Below are 24,615 nucleotides of genomic sequence, written 5' to 3' on the forward strand. Positions count from 1 at the left end.
AGCCAGTATTTGTTGCCCATCCCTAATTTCTCTTTGAGGTGGTGGCACAGTATTAACATCACAAGTAATCCAGAGGCCCTAATCCTCTGGGGATATGGGTTCAAATCTCACCACGGCAGCTAGTGGGATTTAAATTATTTTAACAAATCTGGAATTGATTTATTAAATTTGGATTAAACTGGATTTGGTGGCATGGTGGCAGAGTGGTTAGCACTGCTGCCTCACAGCGTCAGGGACCCGGGTTCAATTCTGGCCTCGGGTGACTGTCTGTGTGGAGTTTGCACATTCTCCCTGTGTCTGCGTAGATTTCCTCTGGGTGCTCTAGTTTCCTCCCACACTCCAAAGCTGTGCGGGTTAGGTGGATTGGCCATGCTAAATTGTCGTTTAGTGTCAGTGGATTAGCAGGGTAAATATGTGGGGTTACAGGGATAGGGCCTGGGTGGGACTGTTGTTAGTGCAAGCTTGCTGGGCCAAATGGCTTCTTTCTGCACTGTAGGAATTCTATGATTCTGTGAAAGTTAGTCTCAATAATGGTGACCATAAAACTATCATTGATTGTTGTAAAAATTCATCTGGTTCACTAATTTCCTTTCGGGAAGGAAATATATCATCCTTACCCAGTCTGGCTTACAAGTCACTCCAGGCCCACATCAATGTAGTTGACTTTTAACTGTCCTCTCAAATGATCAGTTTACGGGCAATTAGAGATGGACAATAAATGCTGGCTTTGCCAGCAGTAACCACATCCCATGAAAGAATAAAGAAAGGAAAACACGTGATGGTAATGTGCTATTTAATCAGCAAAAGCAACAAATTTTGAATGCCCACTGCATATCTACTAAACCATTTGGAAATAAAATTCTTTCTTTCGTCAATAATAAAACAAAAAATACTGGAAATACTAGTGAGACTAGCAACATCTGTGGAGAAAAAACGAAACTAACCTTTTAGATTGCCTTTCATCAAAACAGGAATTCTTTAACTTTATGACAGTTACGTTTTCTATCTATTTCAGGTATGTTGCACACTAAATCCTTTTTCTAAGAATATTTTCTAAATATGCTTTCAAAGAAATGCTAAAAGTAAAAGTAGAATGTGTGAGATACAAAATCTCTAGTGAGGTTATGAAAGTGTTACAAATATGTTGAAGGCCATTAAGATAAAATGTTTAAAAAAATACTCAGGCTGTGCAATAATAATTGACCCTGAATTTACAGGAGTGGGGCATCTCATGGCGTGCCCTGTTAGACTTTTACTCCCACCTTCCACTGAAATGTTTATTGTCTTGCAAGTCACTGGAAGCATAAACTGACATTAGCAAGGTGATAGAAACAGCAAAAGAGTATCTGGGACCATGGTGAATAACATGATCAACGATCTATCTCCTTAATCAATGAAATTCATCAATGGAAATTAACAGATTTGGTAAATTAGAGTCAGATCAGTTCCCGAAAGAGAGATAGAGGGAAATAAAGTTGAGAGAGAGCAAGTAAAAAGCACAAAGGAAGAAGAGAAAAAACATTTTAAAATTTATATTTTAAAAAAACTTCTAACAACAATGCATTGCCTGTAGGAATGAGACTCCAGAATTTAAATTGTTTCTGGAGTGGAATGGTTGATTGGCTATGCAGGAATATAATCTCATTAACAAGGTATCTTCATTAACAGTGAATTTAATTGTTAATAATACACAACTTCATGAAACCCACTGGGATACTGACATGAGCTGCTGTTTTTTCGAGGCCAACAACAGAGCAGTGCAAATTGTCCAGGAACCTGTAGCAATTCGTGATTCATAGGCTATATCTCCCTTGCCACAAGTTGATGGACGATTTATACACTTAGTACCAACAAGTGACATTAAACCCTCTGCTACGTTGTCAGCAAACTTAGGGTTATTACTGATCAATAAGATAACAGCGAGGATTTCTGTTCACTGTACAATATTAATAAGAGTGTTGCATGCAGTATGTTTTACATAATTTATGTATTTTATATTGACAGTGATTCCGTACCATGTGCTGGTCATTCCTAGTAAAAAGTTAGGTGGCTCCATGTTTACAGCTAATCCATGGATCTGCATATCTGGAGAACTGGGAGAGACGGGTATCTTACAAATACCTAAAAGTATCCTTGAAATGACATTTGAGGTCAGTAGAAGATATAACTATGTGTTGATTTGACTTTTTCACTATAAAATTGTAACTTATTATTTATTGGAAATTTTGGTGTATTTGTTTTGTTGTGAGACACATTGGGCGAGATTTACAGCTTCATTCATCCCGAAACCATAAAATCTTGACCGAGGTTACTGGACCTTTCCATCGTCCGCCCCTCGCCTGCTCTGATTCCCGTGGTGGGCGGGACGGTAAAATTCCGGCCAAAGTGTTCAGAAATTGTCTTATCTGTCGGTCCCATTTTAATTTTTTTCCCATGCCACATACTATTTCCCAGCTGAAAGGGTAGTTGGATGATTAATTTCATAGCTTCTTTGTCTTTGCAACTAACCTTAAAGAGGTGTGTGAGAATGTCATTGATTGTTTTGTTGGAATTAGGATTCAAAATTTAAACTTTCCTCCTGTTTTTAATCTGTTCTGTTTTGCTTGGGTCTTAAATTCTGCGTAATCCAAACCAAAAAAACATTAAAACTTTGACTCATCCTGAAGAAAGCCAAACCTCAATAGGTCACAGTTTTATGTTGAACAACTAAATATTTTACGACACAACTACATAATTGAGGTTTTTATATTCATTCTTGGCATCACTCGCCATATTGCCATTTATTGCTGATTCCTAATATTTCCCTTGAAGGGTGTGGTGAGCATTCTACTTGAACAGGTGCAGTCAGTGTGGTGAAAGTTTTCCCATAATCCTATTAGTTAGTATGTCCTAGGATTTTGACATAGAAACAATGAGCGAACAGCAATATATGTTCAAGTTGTCCCTAAATTGTCCTTTAGTGTCCCAAAATGTGTAGATCAGGGGGATTAGCGGGATAAATACTTGGAGTTACGGGGATAGGGCATGAGTAAGATAGATGCCCTATCAGGTCTGCTAGAGAGTCAGTGCAGACCTGATGAGCTGAATGACCTCCTGCACTGTCGGGATTCTAAGTCAGCATGCTGTGTGGGAAACTTAGGCAAGTTTGTGCAGTACAAACTGTAGATCGTGTCCACTGCAGCCACATTTAACTGATCGTGAATGTTGAGATGGTGAATGGACTGCTGATGAAGTAGACTACTTTGTTTTGATTGGTATCAAGCTTATTGTGTTGTTGTAGTTTATTCATCCTGACAAATGGAGAGCATTCTATCACCCCATTCCACCTACCCCCCCGCCCCCGGCCAACTTGTGACTTATAGACAGTGGAAGGACATTGAGGTGGTGAGTCACTCATTGGAGAATATCTGACTTGTGTTATATTCATAACATTTTAGTGGCTGATCCAGTTGTGTTTCTGGTCAAGTGTGATTCTTCCTGGATGTTGGTGGGGAACTCAGCAATGGTAATTTCATTGATTTAGGCTCTCTCATGTTGAAGAAAGCTATTACCTGGCGCTTGCATGGCGCAAATGTTACTAACTGATCTGCCCAAGCTTGGATGTTGTCCAGATCTTATTTTGTTCAGATTTTATTATTGTAAGATGTGGAAAATGTTCAGAAAATGTATTTATTGTTTCTCCCATCTGCTTGACTTGTTGATGCCCGTACTATTTTCCAAAAGATAGGTGGATGACCCATTTCCTAGCCTTTCTGTCTTTGCAACTAATCTCAAGTAGAGTATGAGAATGATGTAGATTGGTTCACTGCAATAAGGGGCTGTATTTAGAGTTTCTGACGTGGGTTCCACTCACCAGTTGGAGAATGTGATTTAAATGGGAGAGACCTGACCAAATTAAATATTTAAGTAGTCAGCCTTGGATCTTCCCCAAGATTTAGGACCCTGACGGTGAAAATCCCACCACACAAGAGCTGCTGACCAATCAGAGGCCGGCAGCTCCTCATTGTCCATCAGCACCACTGGGAGTAAAGGCTGCAGTTGATAATGCACCCACCAGAGGTCTGGAATCCAAAAAGGACCCAAGCCACAGGTGAGGAAAGGTGGGTTTTGGGGGGGGGGGGCGGGGGCTAAGGTGTCAGATGAAAGGGGAGAGGGGTGGGTTTCAGCAGACCCTTGGGGTGAATTTTCTCATTCCAACTACCACGGGAATTGTAGTAGACAAAGGACAGACCATGGAAAGGTCCATTGATCTTGGGTGGGATTTTCTGGTTTCGGTCTGAGTGCGGCAGGAAAATCCCACCCTCTGTGCCCAAGGCCAGGACACTGAATCAGGCTCCAATTCCTTTTGAAATAAGGACCTGCAGGGAAGGGGTGGTTCCATCCCCCCCAGAAGTTTGCTGGTAGACCGATAGTGTTTGTTGGGAAGCCTTCAGGAGGCACTGGAAACTATTTTGACTTGGGATGAATCCCTAAGTGACCACAAAATCCTGGTGGGCTCAGGGGTAATGACCTTTAAGTGACTCATTAATAAGCCTAAATGAGCCAGCAGCCAAGTTCTCCACATCAGCCCATTCTTGCTATTGACTTAATGAGGGTCAGGCTTCCTGCTGACAGGAATGAGTTGTGCACTCCACCCACTGTGATAAAACATGCCTGCCTGCCACCAAGCCTGCTCCAGTGGGTTCAATTAAACCCAACACATAAATTTAAGTTTTAATTTGTTTCTTAATTTTTTAAATTTGTGATGTTGAATTTAGCTCTTACAGTTAAGACAAAACTCAAAGATATTGGGAGAAATCCATAAATTCCAGTGAAATCTTTTTTATGTGTTATTGCCAAAGTGAGTTGTTTTTTGTTTTGTCATAACAATAAACCTTTTTCATATATTCTTCTGTTATTTCTTCATTTCTCCAGTGTCAGAACTTGGGAAAACTTACAACAGTGCTGATTGGCCATGATAACTCAGGGTTGTATGCTAAATGGCTGGTGGACTGTGTTGTTGTTAGGAATGAGATAACTGGTCACGCATACAAGTAAGTTATTTTAAATCTTAAGTGGGGAGGTTTCAGGAACTTTTTTTAAAACTAAAACTGTAGAAGTAAGTAAGAACACAATGCTTCTTGTCCATCCAAGTCAGCATACCAAACACAATTTGCTCTATTCTGGACTCTACCTACCCTATGTCCCCTTGGCAATCAAGGAAGAGGGGGAAGGCATCTGCCAAAATTTCCCTGGTTATTGAGAGAAAATTGAACAAAACTCCAGAATATCAATACAGTATAATATTCTAAACTGTAATTCCTGGAGCAGTAACTTGACTTGCTCATACTCCCAACAGCTCAAGTACCATTGTGTTCTTTACAGTGTCTGCTTTTTACCTCCATGATGAGTTTAAGGGACTAGGCATGTTTCATGTGTTTGTGAAGGTGCTCCTAAGTAGAATATTTGGAAAGATTGAAATTTCTGTATTTTCCAACTGTTACATCCTGCTCTTATTGGTGCTGAATGACCCAATTAGCTGCATTTTAAGAGCGATTCATGCAAGCTTTTGATCACTAACAGTAACAATTCAGTTTCAAATTGTTTACAGCTGTTCAACAATAATGGCAACACAATCCATATTACACATTAGAATCATTATTATACCATATTCATGGAAGCAAAAACAAAATTTTTAAGATCTTTATTTGAACTATCAAAAGTAAAAAATTAAATTTATTTTTTTACCTCTAATTATTGCTGGTTAGTTTATAAATGACACGAAGTTAAACACTTCTAGAGACATCTGGTAGTAATGATAGCACTTCATTAACCCGATTTCTACTCGCCAAAAAGGATTTGTCAGAAACTTGCATTTTCTTCTTTATATCTGCAAATTAATGTCCTGCATTTCAGATTTGAAGTTTTTGTGCTGAATTTCCATGTGGTGGATGAACGATAGTGAAAATCATAGCATAATGATATTATTGATTGACAAATGATTGGATGTACAAGTATAAATGCACACCAGGGGTACATAAGATAGAACGGAAAAAAAGTGAGCCAAAAATACACAGCTAGAGCATGCAAAGAAGGATGTTTTTGCCCTCTATAGCCCCACCCCCTTTTCGGATAACATTTGTTATATTTTTCAATATCAATGGTAGATCAATTAAGTTTAGAATGTTTTCAATCTTAGTGCAACTGTTCTTATTGGCAACTCCATTTGTCATGATGTGGAGATGCCGGCGTTGGACTGGGGTAAGCACAGTAAGAAGTCTCACAACACCAGGTTAAAGTCCAACAGGTTTATTTGGTAGCAAATACCATAAGCTTTCGGAGCGCTGCTCCTTCGTCAGATGGAGTGAAAATCTGTTCTCCAACAGTGCACAGAGACACAGAAATCAAGTTACAGAATACTAATTAGAATGCAAATCTCTACAGCCAGCCAGGTCTTAAAGGTACAGATAATGTGGGTGGAGGGAACATTAAACACAGGTTAAAGAGATGTGTATTGTCTCCAGACAGAACAGCTAGTGAGATTCTGCAAGATCAGGGGGAAAGCTGTGGGGGTTACTGATAATGTGACATAAATCCAACATTCCAGTTTAGGCCATCCTCATGTGTGCGGAACTTGGCTATCAGTTTCTGCTCAGCGACTCTGCGCTGTCGTGTGTCGTGAAGGCCGCCTTGGAGAACGCTTACCTGAAGATCCAAGGCTGAATGCCCGTGACTGCTGAAGTGCTCCCCACAGGAAGAGAACAGTCTTGCCTGGTGATTGTCGAGCGGTGTTCATTCATCCGTTGTCGTAGCGTCTGCATAGTTTCCCCAATGTACCATGCCTCAGGACATTCTTTCCTGCAGCGTATCAGGTAGACAACGTTGGCCGAGTTGCAAGAGTATGCACCGTGTACCTGGTAGATGGTGTTCTCACGTGAGATGATGGCATCCGTGTCGATGATCCGGCACGTCTTGCAGAGGTTGCTGTGGCTCCGAAAGCTTATGGTATTTGCTACCAAATAAACCTGTTGGACTTTAACCTGGTGTTGTGAGACTTCTTACTGTGCGAACTCCATTTGTGTCAGTGATGGCTTATTTGAATGCATTCTTGCCTCTGAGTCAGTTGGTTGTGGGTTCCAAATTCTACTAGATGAGACGTTCATCAAATGTTTCTGGGATACTTTCTTAGAACAGCATGTTCTAATGAGAGAACAGGCTATACTTGACCTGGTATTGTACAACAAGATGGGAGTAATTAATTATCTCATAGTAAAGGTGCCCCTAAGTAGTAACCACCATAATTTGATCAAATTTTGCAGTCAGTTTGAGGGAAAGAGGAGTGGGTCTGAGACTATGTTTTTAAACTTAAATAAGAACAATTATGAGGGCATGAAAGCAGAGCTGGGTAAAATGAATTTTCAAATCAGGTTAAAGGAAAGGTGAATAGAGATGCAGTGGCAAGCATTTAAGGGGCTATTTCAGCTTGCACTGAATAAATACATTTCTACGAGGAAGAAAAAGTCCAAGAGATGGCCCCACCATCTATGGATAACCACTAAGGTTAAAGGCAGCATCAGATTTAAAGATGAAGCATATAATTGTGCAAAGACAGGTGCCAGGTCAGAAGATTGGACAACATATAAAGAACAGTAAAAGATGACTCAAAGATTGATATGGGGAGGAAAATTTGAGTACGAAAGAGCTAGCCAAAAATATAAAAACAGATAGTAAGTGTTTTTATCAATATTTTAAAAAGAAAAATGTTAACAGTGTGAGCATTGGTCTGATAGAACATGAGTCTGGAAAATTGAAAACAAGGAGTTGGCAGATGAACAGACATTTTGCATCTGTCTTCACTATAGAGGATACAAGTAATATTCCAGTCTCAGCTGTAAACCAGAAATTCATAAGGCACAAAATAAAAATTACTCCTTATATGTAAATGCATTGAAGTATTACTGTGCTCAATGCAAAATAAGGGTTTGCAGAACTGGGCACACATAGCTTTTGCGGATTGCTTACTAATAGGGAGGTATGGATAGTTGGGTAAGAGGAGAGAGAGCCTTTATTAAGCAACTATTCATAATCTTTTGTAGTACAAGAAAGGTGATGAAAAATCTTACAATATAATTTCTGTCTGGGATAATGTAACCTTAAATGGTGTTTTATATCAAATAGTTGAACTAGGATTCATCTGATAACTCAGTTGATAAAACCATTGTAGGCCAGAGTTCTTACTCCGATAACTATTCCATGATACGTGTTGGAAGGGCATATGTAGACATCATGTAAGATAAGACTCTATTGAACTCAGTTCCTCTACATGAATAGTCCACTAACGTGTATTGACTACAAAGAACAGCCAGATATTTCAGATAATTATGACCTGCTGTCATTGGTGAAAACAAAAATGTCTTCAAGAGGTGTATATTTATTTGTCAGCTCTACAAATGGATCCAATTTTGTTTATTCTGTTATCAGGTTCCCATGTGGTAGGTGGCTGGGAAAGGGGGTGGATGATGGGAGCCTGGAAAGGATCCTGGTTGGAGAACTTGCATCATCCATTCAAGAAACTGATGAGCGTCACTGTCGGACACCCCCAATGCAGCAATCTCCAAGTATGATCAGAAGATTTGTCAATATAACTCCTACCAGTCGACAAAGTAAGTAAAGACAGGATTTGTAATAGGTAAAATAGGGAATTAAACCACAACAAAAGGAAAAATATTTTTTATTCCTCAACTTGGTATGTGTTTTAGCAGCAAACACGATTAGTACTATTAGAAGTTTGGAGATTTAATAAATGTTTTCCACCCATAGTGTAAAATCTACATACTGCCACGAGTGCTGCGAAATCTACTGTGCATTATAATGGAGTGGAATCCCGAGAAACACAAGATTTGGGTATTCTAGAATGTATTTACTTTTATTCTTCCATAGGGTGTGGGTGTCATTGGCTAAACCAGCACTTTTATTGCCCAACCCTAATTGCCCTTGAGAAGGTGATGACGAGCCAGCTTCTTGAACTGCTGCAATCCACGTGGTTTAGGTATACCCACAGTGCTGTTAGGAAGGGAATTCCCGTATTTTGACCCACCGACACTGAAGGAACGGCGATTACAGTTTCAAGTCAGGAATGTGTGCGGCTTGGTGGGGAACTTGCAGGTGGTCGTGTTTGCATGCATTTGCTGTCCTTGTCCTTCCAGGTGGTTGAGGTTGCAGGTTTGGAAGGCACTGTTGAATGAGCATTGTTGGGTTGCTGCAATGAATCTTGTAGGTGGTACGCACTGCTGCCACTGTGCATTGGTGATAGAGGGAGTGGATGTTGAAGGTGGTAGATCTAGTTAATTGTAGTGTATCTATGTTTGGGCAGGACTCACAGAGTTGAGGTAAACTGTTTCACAGTTCTGATCAATCTCATACATGTAGCTTTGCAGAGGCCCTGGATTATCTCCTGTTTATTCTTTTGACTTGACAATATTATTGTTTGTAAAGGGGAAACAAAACTGATTACTTTCTGAGCAACAAATGATCATATTTGTAGGGCTGCAAACCTGCATTACTCTGATGTCTTTCCATTTATTAAATTTGTCTCTATTTCATAGTTAATCACCTTAACACACTGTATTCATCGATCACATTTGAAAATTTAACAGAGAATGAGTAGAACATATTCTGAAGAGATTATTTTATTGTTGCAGAGCTAAATACTGGCCAGATACAAGAATCTGTTGGTGAAGCTATTAATGGGATCGTCAAACACTTTCATAAGCCTGAGAAGGAGGTAAAAAACTGGTATTTAAAGAATTAAATGAAAATTGTTACTTACGGAATAATGGAAGCTTGATATTGCCCATTTGGGCAACTCACCATATTGAAATTTTATTTCAAAAGCAGCTTATTCTTGCAGATAATACTTTCACCATTTTCACATGCAATCAAAGTTTTCACATTATAGCACTGTTTAAATTGACAGCCTTACTGTTTATGATTTTGAGATATATAACATGAAAACAGGAATAGGCCATTCAGCCCAACGAGTCTGCTCCACTGTTAGTATGATCATGGCTGATTGGAAATTTGAATGCCTTTTGCACCCACTACCCTTTATATTATTGTTAATCAGAAATCTATCAATCTCTGCTTTAAATATACACAGTGACAGCTTCCATAGCCCTCTGGAGTAGAGGATTCCAAAGATTCGCAACATCTTGTGTAAAAAGATTTCTCCTCATCTTATCCTAAGTGGCACCCCTTTTATTTTGATATTGTGCCCTCTGGTTCTAGACCAAAGAATAAACTCATCTATTCCATCCAATCCTCACAGAACAGAAGGAGGCCATTCGGCCCATTGAGTCTTCACCAACTCTCCTGCAGAGCATCTTACCCAGGTTCACCTCCACACAGTCACCCAAAGCCTGAATCGAACCTCGGTCTCTGGCATTGTGAGGCAGCAGTGCTGACCACCGTGCCGCCCTTTAAGTCTTTTGTAGTTTTCAATGTAATCACCTGTCATTCTTCAAAACTCTAGAGAATACAGGCCCAGTTTGCCCAATCTTTCTTCATGAGACAGTCCCGCCATCTCCGTGAACCTTCGTTGCACTCCCTCTATGGCAATAATATCCTTTCTGAGATAAGGGGACCAAAACTGCACACAGTACTCCAGGTGCGGTCTAACCAAGCTTCTATACAATTGAAGCAAGATCTCGCTATTCCTGTATTCAAATCCTCTTGCAATAAAGGCTTCCTAATAGTTTGCTGCACCTGCATGCTAGCCTTCAGTGACTTGTGAACAAGGATACCCAGGTCCCCTGTACAGCTACTCGTTCTAATTTCTTACCATTTAGGAAATACTCTGCATGCCTGTTCCTTCTACCAAAATGGATTACCTCATATTGTTTAAGTTTTCATTTGGGCTAATTGACCATTTTTTAAGGTTGAGTGTCAAGCTGTTGATGCACATGGCTTAACTGCAACACATGTTATTAAAACTTTTGTAACACACAAAATGTATTCTACTTGATACCTGTGTTATGGGAAATCCCACTTGATGCATTAGAGCATGCATATCCCAAATCCTCCCACAATTGGTAACATAGTGGAGGCAGTAGGAGGGAAAGATATATATAGGAACAAATTTGCAGGGAAATTACTCAGAGATACAAGAGCTATAGCATAGTGATAACAGCAGACTTCCATTTTCCTAATGTTCCATAGATTGGGATAGTAATAGTATAACGGAGAGAGAGGAAGAGGAGTTTCTGAAGTGTGTTCAGGAGAATTTTCTTGAACATTATATTTCTGGCCCAATAAGGAAAGAATTATTGCTGGATTTGCTTCAGGGAATGAAGTAGGGCAAGTGGATCAAGAGTCAGTGAAGGAACTGTGTTAGAGAACATTGATCATAGAAATGTAAGGCTGAGATCAGTTGTGGGAAAAGACCAGGAACAATCTGAAGTAAAAAAATTAATTGGAGGAGGTCCAATTTCAAAGAGTTCAGAACAGACATGTCCCAGGTAAATTGGCATGAAGGATTGTCAGACAAAACTGTAACATAATAATTTAAAGAGAAAAATTTTGGACACGGTACATTCCTACAATGGGAAAGATATTGCAAGCAAAGCCAGAGCTCCCGGGATGATAAAAGAAATGGAAAGTAAGATGAAGCAGCAGAAAGGGAGCATATGACATCTGTCAAGTTAATATAGAGTCAGGCTGACTATAGAAAGTTCAGAAGGGAAATGAGAAAGGAAATGAGAGCAGCAAAGAGAGAGTATAAGAAGAAACCAGCAGCTAACATAAAAGGGAATTCAAAAGTCTTTCATGGGCATATAACTAATGAAAGGATCGTAAGAGGAGGAGTGAGACTGATTAGGAACCAAAAAAGGGATCTCTCCAAGAGGCAGAAGGTGTGGCTAAGGTACCAAATGAGTGCTTTGCACCTATCTTTGCCAAGGAAACAAATGCTGCAAAAGTCACAGTGAAGGAGAAGGTAATTGAGACATTGGATGGGCTGACAATTGATAAAAAAGATAAGTTAAATAAGTCACCAGAACTGGATCCAAAAGAGAAAATGCTAGAAAATCTCAGCAGGTCTGGCAGCATCTGTAAGGAGAGAAAAGAGCTGACATTTTGAGTCCAGGTGACCCTTTGTCAAAGCATTCTTTACACCTGAGGATGCTGAGGGAAGTGAAGGTGGAAATTGCAGGTGGTGCAAAAAATGGGAAATTGCAGGTGGTGCAAAAAATGGGGAATTGCAAATGTTACACCCTTCTTCAAATAAAGCAAGTATGGGCCAGTCAGTTTAACCTTGGTGGGAATCGATAATCTAGACAATTAGTCACTTGAACAAGGGTGTATTAATTAAGGAAAGTCAGCATGGATTTATTCATGGCAAATCATGTTTAACTAACTTGATTTGAGTTTTTTGATGATGTTGCAGAGAGAGTTGCTTGGAGAATCTGTGGTTGTTCTCCTTGGCGAAGGCAAGGTTGAGAGGAGATTTAATAGAATTGTTCATATTCGTGAGTGGTCTCAACTGTATAGATAGGAAGAAACTTCTCTTTGGCGGGGGGGATCGAGAGCTAAAATATACAGATTAAAGGTGATTGGCAAGAGAACAAAGGCAACATGAGAAAATAATTTTCAGAGAATCATAGAATCCCTAAAGTGCAGAAGGAGGCTATTCAGCCTATCGAGCCTGCATCGGCCTCTTCGACAGAGCATCCTACCCAAGTCCTATCACTAACCCCATATATTTATCCCACTAATTCCCCCTAAACCCACACATCCTGGGACACGAAGGGGCAATTTAGCATGGCCAGTCCACTTAATCTGCACATCACTTATGGCGGCACGGTAGCACAGTGGTTAGCACTGCTGCTTCACAGCTCCAGGGCCCCAGGTTCGATTCCCGGCTCGGGTCACTGTCTGTGTGGAGTTTGCACATTCTCCTCGTGTCTGCGTGGGTTTCCTCCGGGTGCTCCGGTTTCCTCCCACAGTCCAAAGAAGTGCGGGTTAGGTTGATTGGCCAGGTTAAAAATTGCCCCTTATAGAGTCCTGAGATGCGTAGGTTAGAGGGATTAGCGGGTAAAATATGTGGGGGTAGGGCCTGGGTGGGATTGTGGTCGGTGCAGACTCGATGGGCCGAATGGCCTCCTTCTGCACTGTAGGGTTTCTATGATTTCTATTGGACTGTGGGTGGAAACCGGAGGAAACCCACACAGTCACCCAAGGCTGGAATTGGGTCCTTGGCGCTGTGAGGTGGTTAGGGTCTGGAATGCATTGCTTGAGAGTGTGGTGGCGGCAGATTTAATTGTGGCTTTCAAAGAGAATTGCGTAAAGTGGGATGGCCTAGCAGAGAGCCAATATAAACTTGAGGGGATAATAGTCTCCTTCTGTGCAGGATTTTAGGATTCCAATTTTAACTTGGAAAAAAAAACAGATGGGTTTGGGTGGGAAGGGAGGAGGGTGCGCAACATCTCAGAAATCTGTTTCCTAACCTAAACCCGACTCCAACCTGTCCTTTTTCGGCAACTGAAGCCACAAGGTGTATGGGTGAACAAAGCATCCAAGGAGGCAGGTTTGAATTTTAAATATGATAATGAGGCCATGTGTTTTATTGTCATTCTACTTCTGAAATTTAACTGTTATATACTGGGGTTCACAAGTATCCGGTATTCTGGTAGTTTCCTCAAGGCAAAATTGTGGTGGATTCATGAAGCCTTCACATCTGCCTCCTGGAACTAGGTGCCTGTCTAAGAAACCTTTGCGGCTATGGTTTCCCATGTGTCCCATGTTTCCCATGGACCTCACCGCCACCGACTTTTTCATATCAATTAAAATTCCACAGTACACGGGAGAATCCTGAAGGACAGGTACACCCCCACCTCTACCTCCACCTGACCAACCTGTTTCCTGCAGGTCAGCTCAATAAGAATTCTGCCCAATCTCATTTATAGGTCACAAATGTTATTTATTTTCTATAATCCACCACTTAAGTTATTGCATTGATCTCAATGTAAGTCCTTAAAAAATATACTACAACATATTTTATTTTATATTATAATATAGAGGGGAAGTCTTATGTTACTGCTCTGTGGAGAAAATGGACTTGTGTCGGCATTAGAACAGGTGTTCCATCATGGATTCAAGTCTCCTCGACTCTTCAAAAGCATTTTCATTTGGGACTTTATGGGTAAATATGAGATTTGTAGTTTTTTGGTAACATATTATGATTTTATTCGTAATGATACATGAGACTAAATGTAAGAGTATGTTCTGATAACAATTAGTCATGGAATTATACTTAAGTAATTTTTCAGAGAGAGACATTTGTCAGTTGGATTAATTTCAGTAGAATGGAATTCCATGCCATTTCACATCCTTATGCTTGGTCTCATTGGTTGATGCAATTTGTTTTAGTTTTGGCTGAAGAGGTGTAATTTTACTGGATGAAAACCCAGTTGCTTAGTCACTGAGCTGGTATATTAAAATATTTAAACTCTACTTAGCAGGATGCATTAAAACAATACAAGTTAGGCATTAATATTGGGCTGGATATTCATCATTGGCTTGGGATGGTTGGGCCATTACCTGACATTATGTTTCCAAGTTATGAATGAATACGTGCACACGTGTAATTTTCAGCCCGGGGAGTTAGGGATGGCCTAAGGTCAGACTGCTACCTCCCAATATGGGAATGGAGGTGGGTGGAGGCTGAGGCCAGCAGGTTAGCAGGCCATCTCCATTCACTGGAACATTGGCTCAGTTCTGTGGATAACAGTTCAGACCCCTAGTCCAAAGCCTCCTGCAGACATCCCTGCCCTCTCCAAACAACCTCATATTTTCCAGACTTCCTCCATATCTCCATGTCCCCTTCTACAACACACATGCATCCTCCATACACACACACACACTATCCACAGGGACACAACTCATGAGCCCTATAATAAGCCCAGGAAGTCTTTGAAATGCTAATGAATTTAAAAAAAAACAGACATTCAAACTCCAGCTGAAAAAATGCTGTTCTTCGGAGCTCAATTAAATATACAGCCAAACAAACTCCACTTGCTCATAAATCTGTCAAAACTAGTTGCCATTTAAAGAACTCTGCAAAAAACTTTGATTCTATTAACTACTCAGAAAACTGTCACTAAGCTCGCTATCCCCTCCACAGCTGTGTAAACAACCCCTGCAAAGCTAACCCTATTAGTGAAGCTCAGCAAAGCATTAATAATGGGACAAACAAGCCCTCAAGAGTTCAGTACACTAGTGCCTCTGAAGCTGCGTGAGGAAATTGCCATCTGCTCATTTTCTCAGAGGCTCAACAGATGTGCTTTCAATCAAAGAAGCCTGACATCTGTTCAGCTATTTTAAAGGGGCAACAGATGTCTGGATTTTAGAAATAAAACGTGTCCAGGTGACACAATATAAGATTTTTAATACTGTTGACTGCAAAAGAGCACTTCATTGACTGGAGAGAGTACTCTAATGCATGTGAATACTTGTACAATAATGGTCAATTTAATGATCATTTACCTTTTAAAGACGGAACCTTAGGATCAATCACTGTATTAAAAACATTATTAACTTGTACAGCATTTTATTATGACATTTGAGAGTTGATAAGACCTTACCTGACAATGGTTCCCCATTTCACAACTGACTTCCCCCAAAGTTCACGAGCTTACGGGTTTCACACAGGTTTTAGGAACCACCTGTCTCGCTGAAGATATCTTAGAAACCCTACAGTGCAGAAGGAGGCCATTTGGCCCATCGAGTCTGCACCGATAACAATCCCACCCAGGCCCTATCCCCGTCACCCCGCATATTTACTCTGCCAAACCCTCTAATTTACGCATCCCGGGACACGAAGGGGCAATTTAGCACAGCCAATCAACCTAACCCGCACATTTTTGATGTGGGAGGAAACCGGAGCACCGGGAGGAAATCCACACAGACACGGGGAGAATGTGCAAACTCTGCACACAGTGACCCAAGCCAGGAATCAAATCCAGGTCCCTGGAGCTGTGAGGCAGCAGTGCTAACCACAGTGCCACCGTGCCGCCCCAAATTAATCTCAGAGACATTCAAAATTGAACAAGCATGTAAAAGGCTGAACCAAATGATACTTTGAGTGCGTGTTGGGTTACTATGCACCACAATTTCCAAGTTGATCCAAATGAGAGTTGACAGGAAGTTGACTTAAATTTAAGGTCCCCATCTCCTCCATTTTGGAGTGCCTGTAAAATGTTTGCTCCATGTCAGGACGGCAAAATACAGCCCATTGTTTATGGCTAGGGACGAGGGAACAGTTTATTTGCATAATGATAACATGTAACCAAGATTGTGTGATTTGTATTTTATTTTCTTCAGAAAAAGCCTATGTGTACTTTGAGAGCTTGGAACGTACAGAACTTACCCAGGAAGAGAACTGGCAAACAAGGGCCAAGAATTTTTGTAAATTTGTTGCTGCTATAAATGGTGCCCCCAGGAATATTGGAAAGGATGGGAAATTTCAACTTCTGGTGTGTCTAGGAGCAAGGTAATAAAATTGCTTTAATTTTCTGTACAGGAGAAAACAGATTATTACTTAAACCGACATAACCTTGTCTAGAATTATTGGTTTAGTTGTTTTAAAACTAGCTAATTTATATACTTTTTTGAGTTTATGGTGGAGCTGAAAATAATGGACGAAATTTTCTGGCCTCCCTGCCACGTGTTTCCTGGCGGTGGAAGGCAGTATGATGCTCAATAGTGGTGGGATTCTCTGGTCCCGCCACTGTCAATGGGATTTCCCATTGATGTTGCCCCATTCCGCCACAAAACACGCGGGCAGGGATGCGCTGCTGGTGGGACTGACGAATCTCACTGACGTGAACGGCTGGAGAATTCTGGCCAATGAGTTTGATTTTCACATATTGCTCAGTTGGAGCAGGTGAGGGGTGGACTATGGGAAGGTCCGTCAACCACGGGTGGGATTTTCCAGTTTTGGGGCAAGCCTGGCCGGAGATTCCATCCTCCATGTCAAATCAGCAATCTGACTGCACGGAAGCAATAGGGGGGTTGAATGAAGTGGCAGAGAGATAAAACTAGGGTAAGCGGCATGCGTCAAAAGCACATGTGGAAGTTGACTCTACATCTAGATAATATCGATGAGGGAAAGTATGTAGTTAAAGAACATGAGGGAACCAAGGGTGGTGCTTGGGAACTCCAGAGGCAATATTGTGAGATAGGAAGGGAAGCATTGCTAGAGATACTTTGGCCGGGGGATTTTGCGCCTGGCAAATGACGAGTGGGTGCAAAATCCCGCAAGGGGAGAAAAGCATGATTCTCTCTGATGAGATCGTCCCCACCCCTCATCATGAGGTTCCTGTCCAGGAAGGTCGGAACCTAATTTAAAAACAATTAAATATCATTAGCAGACTTCCCCTCTATCTCGTTCCCCCTCATTGGGTTTCCCAGCATTGGCAAGATTTTCAACAGGTCTGGATCAATGGGAACCTGGAGAAGAGACCACACCAGGGATGTGCAGGTAAGTACAGCCCCAGGGCAAGAGGGACAAGCTTTGGCAGTGCCTTGGCTCTGACACTGCCCCTCCCAGTGCCAAGGGTCAGTGCCGTGGGGGCTTCTTTCAGGGGGGGGTGATTCACCATGGTGGGGTGGGTTGGGGGGCTCCCCCATGCACATGGGGAGAATGTTTCCCTGTCTGTGCACAGGGGAGCGTACCCTATGTGCGTGGGGAGAGGGTCTATGTTTCTATTTTGAGTGCTGGAGATCCGGGCACCCATTTAAAGCGTGATGTCATGGTACCTGTCTCCAGCATTTTTCTTTTCTAGGTGCTGGAGAGCATGGAGAGAAAAGCCAGCTGTGCAATTCGCAGGCTCAACGCCACTTTTCTTGCCTGAGCCAGCACTTAGAAGAAAAAATGGAAAATTTAGCCCTTTGACTATAATCAGATAGGTAATATCAAATAAAACAGAGCTGGACAATGAAGGATATACAGACAACATTGTAACTAGTTTGTAGCATAAACATATAAATTTGCAGGAGTTGCTACTGATCCAATAACAAATGTTACTTAAATAGAAATTCCCAAAAAATTAAATTCATATACAAAGGGCAGCATGGTGGCACAGTGGTTAGTACTACTGCTGCACAGCTCCAGGAACCCTGGTTGGATTCTGACCTCGGGTCATTATCTATGTGAAGTTTGCTCATTCTCCCCGTATCTGTGTGGGTTTCCTTCAGGTGCTCCAGTTTCCTCCCACGGTCCAAAGATGTGCCGATTAGGTGTATTAGCCAGGGTTTAATTGCCCCCAGTGTGAAGATTAGGTGGATTAGCTATGGCGGATATGCTAGGTTGTGGTGATCAGGCGGAGGGGTGGGCCTGGGTGGGATGCTCTTCGGCAGGTCAGTGTAGACTCGATGGGCCAAATGGCCTCCTTCTGCGCTGTTGGAATTCTTTGATTCTATGAAATGTTTAATGTGAGTGTACCACACTCCTGTGTTCACTATTGTTACCAGGTTTTTTTCTTTAAATCTTTATTGAGCAATTTTTGATTTTATTTGCACTATCTGTGCACAACCCCGAAGTAGCAAGCTTTGGGAATTTTTTACACTTTGTTCTTATAAAAAAGGAAGTGATGCAAAGAAACATTATTTTGGGAGAGGAAATTTCTAACAAGGTGCCTGTTGTCTCTGACACTGCTTTGTTCAGACAACAGAGTTGCTCCACTAGTTGTCTCAGTCTCCAAGACCTGTTGTACCAATTGGAGAATAAAAGGCCTATAAAACGTTTAAATTCCCTTTAAATATTTCACAAAGAATATTCAAAACATATCACTAATTTAAATGTAGTGCGATACTAATCTTATATTTATCTCTCTGGCTGATCAAACGCACATATGTCACTTGGGTTTTCTACAGGTATATGTGATAAATATCTGCATCTCAGCCACACTGAATGTGTCGTTTTCATTTCTACTTGTGCTAATCTGATACTTTAAAATCACAATACTGTACTTTGCTTTTTTGCAGTTGTACCTCATTCCGACAATTGATTAAATGGATTGATCCATCTTTGTCTTTTTTAACTTGACAGAGATCATCTCTTGCATCACTGGATTGCGCTGCTTGCTGACTGCCCCATCATTGCTCAGATGTATGAAGACATAGCTCTAATTAAAGACCACACCCTAGTTAACTCCTTAATTCGCGTGCTGCAAACCTTGCAGGAATTTAATATCACGCTCGAGACATCGCTGGTCAAAGGAATTGATATTTAAAGCCAATCACCAGCATCCAACAGAAGAGTGTAGAAATTGTGCATACATGACGCAAATTTTGAAATTAAAAATGAATGCAATATTGGAATTCAGCAACTTATTTTGAAGTTGCAGGAACTATTTGCCATATAGTATGTGCAGTGAGCCTTTTTGAACCTTTACCTGAGATCACTCCAGGCTATTCAAAGGTTTGAAAGAATGTGCATACACTCCAATTTTTAATGTTTACTGTCAACTGTGTTGGTAAGTTTGCTTGGTTGTACAGCAATGCGCAGCCTGTTCAAGAACGATGCTTGTTTCAAACTTGTTTTTCTAAAGAAAGTAAAAAGTATTAAGTTTGTTTTATTTTTCTGCAGTTGGCCAATACTTGCACTGTTAACTTGCAGTTTAAATAGTGTCTGAATTTTTAAAAAGTGTACATATAGCCAGTGCACTGAATTGTGCACAGCATTTACTTTGTAGCTGCTTTACAAAATGTACATATATATATATGTTTGTAAGAATATATATATGTGTGTGTGTGTAATATATATAATATACGAACATACACATAAACAGTATTCTTGTAAATTTAATTGGAGAATAGGTAGTATTTTTTCAAATGTTGAGGGTTAAAGCTAAGAGACTGATATTGCTCTAAGAAAATACACTCATTTGTATTTCCTTTTGATAAAAAAAATCAATTTTTCCTCATCCCTTCTTAATTGCTTTTCATTTGTTTTCTATAACATAAAGTTGAGATTTGATTGCCCATAGTTAAACATGTTCCTTTGACATTTATTCCTATGAAGTCTCTATGGGAAATATTATCTTTGAAGAGAATTTGCTTATTGTGGGTAAGGTTCAAGAATAAGGAATGTGTAATTGGTCTGTGTCATTATCATGATGGGCTTGTACCATATTGGCATTCGTTTTTTAACTGTGCCTAATCTTCTTTTCATTGAAGTTCACAGAACGATATTTCAGACCATTTTCAGAGACATGTTTCTTAGTCTTGCTGTTGTTTTCACTTGGTTTGAAATTAAAAATCTTGTCAATATTTTACATATTAATGGAAAATTAAAATAGCCATGGATAAAAATCAGCTGCCAATTCATTATACATCTGTTCCATGCTAATGGCATAGACTAATTCATCCTACAATGTATTGCAAAAGATTGTACATTGACAACTCAATTTTTGTGTGTGCATGCATGAGTACTGATGTTCAGTGCATTGGCTGCTACAACCTATTACAGTGTAATCTGTAGTCTGGGGAACAAAGGAGGAAATTCCACCCAATGTGTCATCACCTTTATATTCAAAGTTTTTGGTTAGATTTTAGCATTTAAGGATATGATAAATGTTTTTCTTTGTAGTTTTGGGTATCCCTTTATCCATATATTTAGATTTACCTTTTCTTTATAATCAATGTAAAATTGTACTGCAAAGATTATTGGTGCTCTGTCCACCTGGCGAAAAATAAGGCTACAATGAATGTTTATTCAAAAATTTTCAGATCTCCTTTGCTGTAGAAATAATCATAGTTATAATTTAAATTAAGTTGGCAAAGTTCTCATCAATTCATCCAGTTACAAATAATGTTTATGTAAACTGGGCTGCATCCACATCCTCTCCAACATTCTTGTGAAATTTTTTATTTTGCACAGTGTCCGACCTCAGTATTTTCTCCCCCAGACAGTCCCAATTACTATCCAGAATGCTTCCCTGGCATACTTTTAAACATTGTAAAATAAATATAGGCTAACCTCTGGTTTTTATACACGAGATAGCAAAATGACCTATTAGCCATTCGTAATGATGTAGCCTTTCCTGCTGCTTCAAAAATCATTTATCAACTAATAAATAGTGGGAAGGAGCAGTGTTTAAGCAGACATGGTGGTGTGGAATTGGAAACGTTCTGTGTCCAGGTATTGATACTGGCTGGGAATCGATGACAAGCAGGTGCTATTTAACTAACTGAGAGTTGCTGGTATTCCTGAAGAAAAGCAAGGTCCAGCTATCTCTATTGACAGGCTGAAGAGAAACACTTCCCTTGCTTGCTCTCTCTCTCTCTCTTTCCCTCCTTTGTTTTATTTTAGAAGTCTGATACTAAAATTGTTGGAGAGCAAAGTTGCTACTAGTGAATTCTGCCATTATTCTTCCTTGTGGATATCGAAAGTGAGTTTCCACACAATAATTACATTCCAAAATATAACAGAACTGAAAGAGATTAACCATTATGATTGAGTTGCATGAATAATCATTTGTTTTCAACTTTTGTTATCAGCAATTTTAGTGTTCAGTAAACCATGAACTTCAAATAGCATTCATTATATTTCTTGAACACCAAACTATTATCATGTTGCAATTATAATATTGTTATAATATGCAGAAAGTGTCCAACATTAGATCTGATTCTGCAATTGGACAACATTTGCTAAATAATCCTCAGTGTGCTAAAAATTATGCTGACCATTTTAAGCTTGTCTGTCAGGCTTGCAGTGTGGCGCGTTTGGGTGTACTTGTATCTACATATATTTATATACCAGCTTTCAGATAGAAAGAACATGTACACATGTGCCTGTTTCGGCTAACCAAAATAAGTGATCACCATTCACTTGTTCATTCTTCAGGGCAATGCCTTGACCAATCAGAGTCAAGCTGCCTGGTTTAAATTTTCAACAATGCCTGGCAGTTAACTATCAGTCACCATTAACTGATGCATTCTGGATGGCAACCCCTCCACCAATCAGAGCTCACTTGCAAAACACTGAGCACTGTCTTTTCATACTGTATGAAGCTGTTGTTTCCCATGACATGGATATTTGGTAATTTCCCGATGAGTGCAGGAAGAAAAGTCTTTTTTCAGCAATACTCAAGTTATGTACTACCAAATAACCATACTTCTTTGTGTATTAATGTGAAAAGACTTTATACTTTTCAATGAATGAACAGTGAAATGCTTGAAGTTTCATTTAAACATTATTGTTAGCATATGTTACTGATTGGAACTTTCTGGCCATTCACGCCACGGAATCTTTTGGTCCTGCCGTGGCCTACCTCTGCTGCAGGTTTCCCAGCTGCAAGGGGTGTATTCAATGGGAAACCCCGTTGACAATGGCGGACCAAAAGATCCTGTTGCAGGCAGGCTGCCGCTGCCGCGTAACATGCAGCAGGATGCTCGGTAAATCCTACCTATTGATTGTATTTGTCAATTATTACAGTCAGCAGTTCCCATATAGTTTCTATAGTACAATTAGCCAAATACTGCTCATAAGATAGGGAGATAGAAGACTCGCGTCATCTTGGTTTGACCCTGTTGGGAGTTTAAATTCAGTGTGGTGTCAAACAAGATGTAATAAAATGATCAGTCAATTTACTTGTACTTTATGGACATTTGAATTCCTGCATTTAATTTAAACTACCAGAGCTTTCAAAATATTTAATTTTGGGAAACTATGTCATCTGAAGAATTCTGTCCTGGGAAACAATTAATGGTGAAGATTTGTTGTGGCAGGGCACCTAAGGAGATCTGTCGTTAGTTAGACCTACCCTTGCACATTTAATTTTTTTAAGTTTTTGATTAACAAGTTGCTGTAATTGTGAGTTGATAATGCAGCAAGGTAAACTGGACCTAAGGGAAGCAACTGTGTCTCCCCTTAACCCCTGCACACTTGAAATAATTAATTTTCCAGATTCAGACAGCTTGGCAGCAATTAACACTTAACCAAATCATTAAAAGTAGACAGGAATGTTATGATTTTAACTTTTTGTGGCCAGTTTAGTTTGTATCCACTACGCAGACAGAATTTTCATGCCATTCAAAGCTTTTCGATGGTGAGCCCGACATCAAGATCTCACTTTCGCAAAGCTAACAACAGAGTGGCACAATTTGGACATCCTCATTCAATCTCTCAGCTGTCCTGCTGTTGAAATTGCTGTACCATTTACCTATAGATAACTTCATAAATATAAAATAGTCACCAATAAATTCAATAGGGAGTTCAAGAAAAACATCTTTACCCAGAGTGTGCTGAGAATGTGGAACTTGCTACTTCAAGGAGTAGTTGTGGAAAATAGCATGGATATATTTGAGGGGAAATTAGATGAACACATGAGGAAGAAAGGAATAGTAGGTCATGCTGATAAGGTTCAATGAAGAAGAGTAAGAGGAGATCCATGGAGGATAAAACCATTAACTAGTTGGACCAAATGATGTATTTCTGTGCTGTACCTTCAAGATAATTTTAAATTCAGGTTTGTCTGGGAGGTTGACATCCAAATGTGATAATATCAGTTTTCTGAACATTTATCTATCAAAAATCAGCATTCCTTTCCTCCTCTTGTGTTCATCTAATTTCCCCTAGAATGCATCTATGCTATTTTCCACAATCACTCATTGAAGTAGCACATTCAGTTAATGCATTCAACAGACTTCCCTCTTTAACTATATTCAGATTTTAGATCCGAGCAACGCAATTTCTATAATTAAAATTGATCTCTTTCTTTAAAATGATTTGATTCTTCAGTGTTACTTCATGAGATGTTACAAATTTTGATTAGTTTATACTGCACAATGTTTACTAACATATTGGAATAAATTCTCACCCTCACTCTCTAAAATAGTACATAAATTTACACTGTTTCTTGGATGGAATTAAATTGCAAAGAAAATTATGCAAAGTATATTACCAAATGATGTGTGCATCGTGTACACATTTTCTGTACATTTTCACCTTATTTCTCTATCATGAGTTAACATTTTTGGCATCAACACGTCATTGTCCCAGTTTGTTGATTGGCTATAGGAGATACAGTACCAAATTAGAAAAAAATGTGCTGTAGAACAGACACATAGGAAGCAAGAGATAAACACGGTTGGAAAATGACCAATATTACTAACTACTAAAATCTTGTGAAACAGCCAATCTTGAATGCTTAGTCAGGCCAGTATAATTTTTTCTCAAACTGTGAACCTAGCCAATCATTTAAAGTGCTTTTTCAAACATTTTTCTTAATAACTAAACTTTCTATGTTCAAAATAAGATTTTAAACAAAACAAAAACCTAAAAAATACATCACGATCAAATTTATCCACGGAATTGCCTGGTTGCATATTGTAATACTTTTCCTCAAGCTTGGGCTTGAAGGCTTTAGGTGGTTCCAAAAGTTTGGACTTGGGCTTGATACTTTAGTCAGAAGAAAATAGTTTGCACTTATTTCTAGAAATTAATCACAAAAACATTCCCAATCGGTGGAGATGTTGGAGATACTGCCAAACCAAACCCCTACCATCATGTTGTCATAATTATGTTTTCCTGCCAGTTGATAATGGATTCAAGGGCAAATTCTTAAAGGAGTAGAC

At 39.8% G+C, this 24,615-nt stretch overlaps 1 protein-coding gene across 6 annotated transcripts in view; it reads left to right on the plus strand.

Moving 5' to 3' along the window:
• dennd5a (DENN/MADD domain containing 5A) overlaps window positions 1-20,748 on the plus strand; it is a 263,959-nt gene extending 243,211 nt beyond the window's left edge. For 5 of the 6 annotated variants that reach the window (XM_078220715.1, XM_078220711.1, XM_078220712.1 and 2 more), the window contains 7 exons: window positions 2,005-2,150; window positions 4,915-5,033; window positions 8,461-8,642; window positions 9,681-9,763; window positions 14,053-14,176; window positions 16,357-16,525; window positions 19,085-20,748. In XM_078220715.1, the coding sequence (XP_078076841.1) occupies window positions 2,005-2,150; window positions 4,915-5,033; window positions 8,461-8,642; window positions 9,681-9,763; window positions 14,053-14,176; window positions 16,357-16,525; window positions 19,085-19,268 (1,007 nt within the window). In that variant the 3' untranslated portion in view covers window positions 19,269-20,748. Of the gene's footprint in view, window positions 1-2,004; window positions 2,151-4,914; window positions 5,034-8,460; window positions 8,643-9,680; window positions 9,764-14,052; window positions 14,177-16,356; window positions 16,526-19,083 lie in introns of all 6 variants that reach the window. The other variant, XM_078220716.1, reaches the window with a different exon arrangement.
• Window positions 20,749-24,615: the final 3,867 nt, after the last annotated feature.

This window comes from Mustelus asterias, chromosome 9, assembly GCF_964213995.1.
Source record: "Mustelus asterias chromosome 9, sMusAst1.hap1.1, whole genome shotgun sequence".
NCBI classification, from domain to species: Eukaryota; Metazoa; Chordata; class Chondrichthyes; order Carcharhiniformes; family Triakidae; genus Mustelus; species Mustelus asterias.